The following is a 10,589-nucleotide window of genomic DNA, read 5'->3' on the forward strand; positions in this document are numbered from 1 at the left end:
GCTTCGGTATATAGGCAAAACTTGGCATGTGTTTACATATCATCAATTTAACCAATGGTTTGTCTATTATATTGTATGAAAGGTACTCCCTCCGTTCCAAAATAGATGACCCAACTTTGTACTAAAGTTAGTACAAAGTTGAGTCATCTATTTCGGAACGGAGGGAGTATATAATTGAATTCATATTTGAAGAAAGTATTTGATGGTGTACTGGTTATTAATATATATTTCAGTTTTTTTTTGTCAAACTAATGATCTAAAAATACGGCTGGGTCTTCTGTTCTGACAGGAAGGGAGTATCTAAAATATTTGAAGTTCTAGACTCCTTCAAGTTTGACAAGTCTATAGAAAAATTTAGTAATATCTATAACACGAAGTATATATAATATGATGAATTTAGTGTAACTAATTTGGTGTTGTAGATGTTTGTATATTTTTCTATAAACATGATTAAATTTAAAGAAGTTTATCTTATGACAAAACTAAAACTTTAAATATTTTGGAATGGAGGGATTAAATATTTTGCAACATAGGAAGTATATGTTAGAGGCCCATTTTTAAAACGTGCTTCCATTTTTGGCCCCAAAAAAGAAATTCTTCCCTATTTGATCCTACCAGTTGCTTGTTTCCTATGACATTTCCGTCCATTTTTGCCACTACCAATGTTAAATGTGATGTGAAAAACCATTTTACCATTAGTGCACTATGTGACATACTAACACGTACTGGCACAAAGTGAAATTAGTTGCACATATTTCAAATGTAAGTGTTAAATAGGGAACAAAATTACTAATAGTGTCAAATTGGGAAGAAATATTTTTCTATAGGCCAAATAGGGAAGCACATTTTTAAAAAAGGTCAACTAAGGCGGAGTATCTACTCCCGAGCTCAAATGCTCTCTAATGAGCAATAAAATCGAAAAATAATAGTAAAATAATTTCAAAGAATCTGAACATTTTTGGTGCAAACTTTGACTAATGTTTTGTGTGCTTGCAAAAATTTATCAGAAGATGACATTTCTGGATGTCGTTGTAAAGAAAACAAAATCGACGCTCCAAAAATGCTATTTTTGAAAGCATTTTAGAGTGCTCCTTTTTTTTGCCAAGACTTCCACGAATGTGTTTTTTGAAGTTTGCACCAACAAAATTATATAAGTTTTAATTTTTTTCCTAGAATTTACTGTTCATCCGGAGCTCAGAGTAGGAAGAGGACTTTCGCAAGTAGAGACCGGAGCAGGGTCAACCTCTATTTTCCAAATAGGCAAAATAACAGAACAGGCAGGGAAAGTCAGCTCCCGAGCTCAAATATGAACAGGAAAATTAGAAAGGAAAAAAGAGAAAACAGTCAAGAAATTCTGAATTTTTTTCTGTGCAAACATTGACAAAAGTTTTACGTGCCCACGAAATTTCATCTTGAAAAGACATTCGTGGAAGTCGTGGCAAAAAAAAGAACACTCCAAAATGCTTTCGAAAATAACACTTTTGGAGCATCAGTTTGTTTTCTTTGCCATGACTTCCAAGAATGTGATTTCAAGATGAGATTTCATGAGCACGTAAAACTTTTGTCGATGTTTTCACCAAAAAAAAATTCAGAATTTTATTCATTTATTTATTGATTTTTTCCCCGATTTTAGACCGAGCTCAAAACTCCACTTCCGGCAGGCAGAGCATAATCCTGCAAGGGTTCCAATAGAATGAAAAGAGACAACCATCAGCCAACAACACTAGGCACTCCAAAGATTTGTGACAGGAGACCATGGAGCGCGATAACCGGAACAGATAGAACAACCAGCATAACACATAAAACCATCAGGGCCAAATGCAATCCCTACCAGCTTCAATTGAACAAAGATACCAAGTGCAAGACAGTACATGCACGAATTCAGTAAATGGTACTAGCTTCCAACACTATATATACAATAGATACGGATATAGGTAACGCGCTGAGCAAACAACGCGAGGTGCATTGAGAGCAGCTTCGGTCACAACAGCGAGCGAGCACATGTTCCAGCATATGCCCTGAGGATGGCCATGCCTTGTGCGGTCAACCATCCAACCCTTTAAACGCGACACGGTTGACTTGGATCTTCCAGTGCAAGGATCCGTGCTGCACTTTAGGCATTCGAAGCAGCACGTCACCCAGCGCCCTGGCTGGAATGGCAAAAGATCACGCGCAAGGGGTCATCGCTAATTCACGGGGTAAAGAACTTCATGGTGGATGAAGGATTTAGTTACCATGGTCGCCCACGCGTCAGCGCCGCTCCTCCGACCTTGACCTCACAAACCTCCTGCGAGTCCTGGGCCTCTGAACCTCCTCGTCTAGGCTATCCTCGTCCTCATCATCGTCGTCGTCATATTGGAGGCCTAGCAAGTTCTCTCCCCACAGATAGCGGCGCCTCTGCCTTCTCAGGGCCCTTGATGAGGATCTTGGCTCATCTCCTGATCTCAGCGGACCACTGTTCATCATATGGAATAGAAAGAACGTCGTCAACAGAGACCCGCTTCGCTCACTTGGCCCACCGTCTTCACGCTCGTCTGCACTTGGCCCACCTTCAATGACGTAATCTCCAAGCACAACTGACCCAGGCATAGCCGACCTGATTGCGCTCATTATGTCACCATACTCCCGCTGGTTCTCCAGGCGGTGCCATGCGCGTCGCCTTGACGGGTCCACATCAGCAGGCCTGGTAGTGGGGTGCACCCTCCTGGCATGTCTACGGAGCGCACCATAGGTACCAGAAAATGCGCATGCTTCCCGCGAGCAGCTTCTTGGCTTCTCGTCCAAGTACTGTCTGGCATCTTTGATGATCTCCCAGCCCTTCACAGCACCCCTACACAGTGGGCACATCAATTCATTCGAGTTGGATGCCTCAGCTGACTCAACTTGCCCAGTCACTTGTCCCATAAGAGCTTCCAATGTTACTGGACCTTGATTATAGTTAGTTCCTTCTTGCTGTCCAGATACGGCTGCAGGGCTACGGACATGTTCATGACTGAGATTTTCACGGAATTCAGGTACATCTATTAACAGCCTGGGGCTCCCTCTACTGGGACCGAGACGGGATCTCTCTGAAACATTTTGGTTACTTGTATCTCCAGGCAAGGAAGAGCTTGGCTGTGATGAACTGTCCATGCGGTTCACTTTCATTTTCCTGAATCTGTCTAGGCAATTTGAGTGTCTATAGCTTGTATCACAGATGTAGGATCTGCATCCTTTGTCATGAGAACTGCACAACAGAAGCACAGCATTGTGAGGATGGTCCATGCAAATTGGACACCGAGCATCATCCCATTCCTTGTGCAGTGCAGCCATCTCGGCATCTGCGCTTGGCATCCTGAACAACTTCTTCTCTGGATTTGGCATCTTGGACATGCTGTTCTGGGACCAATTAGAAGAACATAACTAGTCAATTTAACATCGAAACATATCTAGGAATGATTACATCTTTACTGAGTCTAATTATTCGAGATATATACACAAGACTCAGAAAATGTTGAAAGCAGAAAGGCAGCCAAAGGGAAAAAAACTTATGTTAACCAGCTTCAACAGTGAAGGTACGAAATTGATTTATATGTTTTCTGCTCATCCAAGTTATCAATAAACTAACAAGTTTGAGCTTCAGTCAATGCGGTCCAAGTTATATATAAAATTTACATACAGTTAAGATTTCAATCAATTAAGATAATTAATTTGCACCTTGCAGATATTGAATCTAACTATCCAATTGATTCATATGTTCAACCAACAGCAATCATATTACACTAACCAGAGCGGTGAAATAAACTCTTAACAAGAACTGATGAGATTAATACAAGAGACTAGATGATTTGATATATCCTAGCCCCCTGTTATGTCCAAGACCTGTATAATTAGGTGCTCCGGTTCAATATATGTCCTAGTCTGATGAAGTGGCAGCACAAACTACATGTGCAAAAGCACTGAAAGGTGTAATTGCAATCATGTTATTTGAACTTATTTATCCTTGTTTTAGTAACTCATCGTATGATCTTCAAATAAGTAAAGGAAACGGTTGATAAGATTCCGTTCACCTTAAAATACTACTCCTCCGTCCAGAAATACTTGTCATCAAAATGGATAAAAGGCGATGTATCTAGACGTATTTTAGTTCTAGATACATCTCTTTTTATTCATTTTGATGACAAGTATTTTCGGACGGAGGGAGTATTACCTCCGTCCCGAATTAGTTGTCTCAGATTTGTCTAGATACGGATGTATAAGTGTCTAGATACATCCGTATCTAGACAAATTTGAGACAACTAATTCGGGACGGAGGGAGTAGTAGTAATTAGTAAATTATAAGATATATCATCAGAAAGTTATAAAAGTTATCCATGTCCAATACTAGGACAAACGATGTAGATAATTTTAACCATATACAGCATGTTTACCTTAAAAAACATAAACAACATTTTTCATTTGCCGAAGTAACATAACAGTATTCTTTATATTACTTTGCAATAGTGAATGGAACAGTACATCTTTCACCAGCAGCACCAAAAAAACTGATTGAAATGATAACGGCTGAGACCCATGCTACAGTTCACACGACAATGTCAGAATTCTCAACAAACATGTTTCCCTAATCACCCACACACCAATGCTAGCTTTCTCAACAGACTCATATCATTCGTACTAAGACTAGCAAGTACTATCTCCAATATTCACATCAAGCACAGCCTGTATGATGTACCATCACCTGCTTAAAATTTTTGACCCAGTGGAACAGATCAAGGAGCTGGAGTACCTTAAAATGAATCAAGACATACAATAAATACATAGCATTATTGCAAAACTATCCCTAGTGCTACTCAATTACATTATGCAGCACGGCATGATCTTTGCATCCACCGGAACAAGCTGGTTGAGACCTATGATGTGTTGACACTTCAAAATAGCACTAATCATGATCGAAGCTGTGCTCATAGCATTACTGAATTCACCCAGGTGCAGCTGGACATGCACAACAGCTGTATACAATTCATTCATTTTGAAGTTCTCACCTGGGCTCAATCTTGAAGAACACCCAAACAGGCAATCCGAAACCTTTGCGGAAAGCGCTCAACTCAGACTCCGGCGCCGATCCTGTATTTGCATTGCACAATGAAAAAGGTTTGTCATCCATGGTTACAGATGCTCAAACAAACTTAAATCTCGCATGGCTTTCCCACTAATCGGCACGCATTTTCTTTGAATTAATGTCCCCCCTTCTAAAGTGTCAGATTTATTTTTCTTCAACTTGCAGCAAATGACTGCACATCAGGTTGCTTCGTTTACCACTTTTAGCGAGCACATGGAGATGATCCAACAACAACAAAAAAGTCCCGATCTATCTCCATGGAACCCTAACACCTCAATAACCCCCGTCCCATGCTACCAAAAAATCCCCAACCTTATCCCGGGGAGAACGAGGCGGCGATTCCAAGGCCATGGAGGTCGCGGAATCGCCCAGATCCACGGGCAGATCTGGACGCCGGGCACCGATTTGCGCCGGTTTAGTTTGGGATTAAGCAACCGCCGGACAGCCAAGGGGCCATACCTCAAATAGTAACCGCCCAAGGCTGCGGGCGGAGACGGCGATGGGGGTTAGGACGGGGACGGCGACGCGGGCGAGGGGCGGAGGGGTGAGTGGCCGGCGGCGAGGCTAGGCCACGCCGCGGCGGCCGGATTGGATTGGATTGGAGGCTTGGGTAGGTCAGGACTCAGGACGACTCTGGAGAGGGGGAGAGGAAGAGGAGTGAAAGGCCCCGTCTTTCCTTTGCTCCGGAGACGGCGGTTTTTGTTCTATGCGAAAAGCTTCGATTTTTATCTTTGAACCCTTCGAAAAGCTCCAACTTTGTATGTCATCTTTGTTTGGGTGGATGGATGGATGTGGATGGATTGCATTGAAAAAAGGCCCTCATGAAAGATGCAATGTTGCGTACAAGTTTGTGTATGTGTTGTGCACCTCTTACGGTGACATGGGTTTAGTAGGAAAGGAGAAAATAACTGAGTTATGAATCTAGAATTTTGCGATTTGGTGGGGAGGAGATTGGCGATGTTGACCCCACCGACAAGCGCCGACCGAAAATAGGAAACGATCCAACTCCACCGATCGAAACCGTCGATGTGTCTCCTCTTCTAACCGGAGCGCGGCCTCGACCTAGACGTTGAAAGAGGCCCAGATGCGATGAGCCGGCACAACCAACATGGATGACGAGGGACCAAGGAGGTGAGGCCATCGACCAGCGGGCAGGAGGTGGGGGGATGGCTATAAGGTGACGATGACAACTACTACGACGGTGTTGTCCGCCTCTTTCGTTGACGTGGGTTTATAGAAAAGGAAAAGGAACCCGAGATGAATCTGTAGTTTTGCGATTCGGTGGGGAGGAACCGACAATTCTGATCCTGCTGAAAGACTTCGGCCAAAAATAGGAAATGATTCAACTCCACCGATTGAAACCGTCGCTGCGTCCAACACCGCCCGACGCCACTCAATCGTGTGGTGGAGAGCGCGTCTCCTTTCTAACCGGAATGCAACCTCAACCTAGATGTTGAAAGAGGCCCAGATGCGACGAGCCGGCACAACCAACATGGATGACGAGGGACTAAGGAGGCGAGGCCATCGACCAGAGGGCGGGAGGTGAGGGGATGGCTATAAGGCGATGGTGACGACTACTACGACGGTGTTGTGCACCTCTTCCGTTGACATGGGTTTATATGGAAGGAAAAATAACGAGGGATGAATCTGTAATTTTGCAATTCGGTGGGGAGGAAACCAGCAATTTTGACCCTGCCAAAAATAGGAAACGATCCAACTCCATTGATTGAAATCGTCGATGCGTCTAACAACGTCCGACACCACTCGATCATGCGGTGCAGAGCGCGTCTCCTCTTCTAACCGGAATGCAACCTCAACCTAGACGTTGAAAGAGGCCCAGACGCGACGAGCGGCACAATCAACATGGACGGCAAGGGACTAAAGAGGCGAGGCCGTCGACCAGTGGGCAGGAGGTGAGGGGATGGCTATAAGGCGATGGTGACGGCTACTACGATGGTGTTGTCCACCTCACCCGTTGACGTGGGTTTATAGGAAATAAAAAAAGAACGAGGGATGAATCTGTAATTTTGCGATTCGGTAGCGAGGAACCGGCAATTTTGATCCCGCGGACAGACTTCGGCCAAAAATAGGAAACGATTCAGCTCCACCTATTGAAACTGTCGTTGCGTCCAACACTATCCGACACCACTCGGTCGTGTGGTGCAGAGCGTGCTTCCTCCTAATCGGAACGCAGACTCAACCTAGATGCTGAAAGAGACAGACGAGATGGCACAATCAACGGAGATAGTGAGGGATTAAGGAGGCGAGGCCATCGACCAACGGGTAGGAGGTGCGGGAATGGCTATAAGGCGTTGGTGACAACTACTACGACGGTGTTGTCCGTCTCTTTTGTTGACGTGGGTTTATAGGAAAGGAAAAAAAGAACGAGGGGTGAATCTGTAATTTTGCGATTCGGTGGGGAGGAAACTGGCAATTCTGACCGTGCTGACAGACATCAACCAAAAATAGGAAACGATCCAACTCCACCGATTGAAACCGTCGATGCGTCCAACACCGCCCGACGCCACTCGACATGAGGTACAGAGCACGTCTCCTCTTCTAACCGGAACACAACCTCAACCTAGATGCTGAAAGAGGCCTAGATGCGACGAGATGGCACAATCAACAAAGATAGTGAGAGACTAAGGAGGGGAGGCCATCGACCAGCGGGCAGGAGGTGCATGAATGGTTACAAGGCGTCCAACACCGCCAGGCACCACTCGACATGCGGTATAGAGCGTGTCTCCTCTTCTAACCGGAATACAGTCTCAACCTAGACGCTGAAAGAGGTCCAGATGTGACGAGATGGCGCAATCAACGAAGATGGTGTGAGACTAAGGAGGCGAGGCCATCGACCAGCGGGCAAGAGGTGCGGGAATGGTTATAAGCGATGGTGACGACTACTAAGATGGCGGCGGCGGGCACCCGCAGGCAGCCACCACATGCAAGTGCTTGTGAGTCCCTCCCCCAAATCAAATCATGAGTCCTGACGTACCCAAACCTGCACACTCAATCCCCCTGATGAGCCACCGAGCAAGGACACCACCAGATCCGTCGCTCGTGAGTTGCCATGTCGGCCAAGGCGACACGCCACACCAGGAGGAGCTCGCCGCCAGCCTAATCCGACTGTTCCAGAGCGGGATAGTAGGAAGGAAAGAGGGGCAGCGACATGAGTTCACCCGTTCTACCCCCTCCCCCCTCCAGGTAGAGCGACACAAGCGCCTTTTTTCCCGATGTGACTATGTCAATACTACACTGAAAGTGAATTGTAAAGCAATAAATCCGCCTCATGTTATACCAAAAACATCATTTTTCTAGTATTACCTTAAATGGATTATTCAACTATATCTTTGTAATTAATATTCTTCAATACATAATTAATATAATACTTTCGTATGGCATGAAGAACCAATCAGAAAAAACAATTATTTATTTCTATGTACACTCAGCAATAAAAACGTGCAAATAAGCATAGCCTAAATTAGTAAATCAAAGCCGCACTATTAAAAAAAGTAGAATATATTGCACAAAGAGAAAGAACTCATGTAGGACGATAGCTTTCGCTCGGCATTGTCATCGGGCGTTGTGCGGTGAAACAGTTCAAACTGCCATGGGGAGCTGCCACTTGCGCTTGCCGCCTACTGTCTTTCACCGTCGCAATGGATCATGGACAAGACTCGGGGAACCTATGTGCAAGGGCAAATGCTATATGTCGCCTCTTGCGAGACGAACGTAGCTCTCGCCTCTGGCTATTCGACATGGTCGTGACCCGACCATGTGGATGTGGTGTTATAGTTTTGGAAGGTTCCCTCCGATTTTTTAATCATTTTAATTTTTTTTGTATTTTCATTTTCTTTTGGCTTTTCATTTTATTGTTTTTCCTTTTCTTATTTATTTATTTTCTCCTTTTTCTATTTCCATTTATTTTCTCTTTTTTAAATACACATTGATCATTTTTCAAACGCACATTGAATATTTTTTCAATTCACATTAAATACTTTTTTAATACATGTTTGAATATTTTTTTAAATACATGGTAACTATTGTTTATATGTCATGAACATTATTTTCAAAAAAAGTTAAGAACAATCTTTTAAAATTTCAATAAAATTTTCTAATTTTTTTGATGAACAAGTTTTAACATTCTAACATTTCTAAATGTGATTAACATATTTTTTGAATGGTATGGATTTTTTATTGTCATAAAAAACTTAAAGCATGATGAACATTTTCTAACTACACAATAAACTTTTTAAAATGCATTATAAATATTTTTTAATATATAGTAAATCTTTTTAGTGCATCATGAACAATTCCTAATGCATGATAACTCTTTTTAGTATGCGATGAACATTTTTTGACTAGCTATTTCATCAAATCCCAATTGTGTGGGTGTGCTATTTATATCACATTTGTGCTACAAATGTTAAAACAGATTGGGAATGTCCCATCATGCCTTCTAGGAGTAGTTCAATAGCTTGTTGATCTGCAGTGATCCAAGAGCAAGAACAGGGCCCAAAATAGAAAGCAGCGATAGCCTACACTATTTTTTTTTTGTAAATACAAGAAAAATACTTCTATACATTTTTATATAGTATGCATAATTGTTTTAAAAATTATTCACAATATTTTCTAATAGACAATGAACATTTTCCAAGTGTAGAAACATTTTGCATGAATGTGTGAAACCCTTTAAAAAATAATCTGATACGTTTTCAAAGTACATTATTTTTTATAGAAAATTCCCATGTGTCTCTAATATATATTTCTTGTATTTTATCCGAAAAAATAGAGAAAAATAAAACGAGGAAAGTGGGAAAAGGTAGGAAATGAGTTGCCTGAATGCATAACTGGGCCACATTTGTTTTTAGGGTAACCATATGTTTCATTGATTACAAATATGGTGAATACAACGCACGCATGTGGAACCGACCAGAAGGGTCAAGAGCAAACACGTGTCCGGAAAACTCTTCCAATAAAATAAACCATGTTCTGTAGGCAAGAGCCACCTTCAGCTTGCAAGAGACTGTCTTAAAATAAAAGAACTCACAACGGGCGAGAAATAGTGCCTTTTTGTATTTGATGCTCGATGCGTCAAATTGTGGGCAAGTGTTTTCAGTTGTCTTCCTTTTGTCTTTTGTCTTTTATTTTTTCGTGTTTTAAAATGTTTAAATAATTTCAGAATTGTACAAAAAGTTCATGAATGTTCAAAAACATTAAACTTAGGTTGGATTTTTAAAAATGGAATTTCAAAAAGTCTCATAGTTTTGTTTTTCTCACAAATGCAATAAATGTTCATGATTTGAAAAAAATGCTCACAACTGAAAAAAATCGCATTTGAAGAAATCACGAAATTCAAATTTTGTTTATGTTGATTTTATGCAAAACATTTCGAAATTTTAAGAATTTTTCTCAATTTAGAAAAATTGTTCTCATTTTATGGCAATTTTTTTTTCATAGTACTCGTAATTTTCAAAAAATGTTCAAACTT

The 10,589-nt window shown here is 42.0% G+C and overlaps 1 protein-coding gene across 4 annotated transcripts; it reads right to left on the reverse strand.

Annotated features, from left to right (window-relative positions):
• Positions 1–1,808: 1,808 nt before the first annotated feature.
• Positions 1,809–5,803, reverse strand: LOC109751215 (uncharacterized). 4 transcript variants are annotated; one of them, XM_020310105.4, is made up of 4 exons: positions 5,558–5,803; positions 5,022–5,103; positions 2,235–3,378; positions 1,809–2,150 (listed from the first exon to the last, which is right to left on the reverse strand). In XM_020310105.4, the coding sequence occupies exon 3, from the start codon at positions 3,370–3,372 to the stop codon at positions 2,251–2,253; it is 1,122 nt and encodes a 373-aa protein (XP_020165694.1). In that variant the 5' UTR covers positions 3,373–3,378; positions 5,022–5,103; positions 5,558–5,803; the 3' UTR covers positions 1,809–2,150; positions 2,235–2,250. The 4 variants fall into 4 exon arrangements, with proteins under 4 accessions (XP_020165694.1, XP_020165693.1, XP_040257218.1 ...); XM_020310104.4 differs by having other exon boundaries at positions 2,235–3,373; positions 5,558–5,800; XM_040401284.3 differs by having other exon boundaries at positions 2,235–3,373; positions 5,411–5,767.
• Positions 5,804–10,589: the final 4,786 nt, after the last annotated feature.

This window comes from Aegilops tauschii, chromosome 2 (assembly GCF_002575655.3).
Source record: "Aegilops tauschii subsp. strangulata cultivar AL8/78 chromosome 2, Aet v6.0, whole genome shotgun sequence".
Lineage (NCBI taxonomy): Eukaryota > Viridiplantae > Streptophyta > Magnoliopsida > Poales > Poaceae > Aegilops > Aegilops tauschii.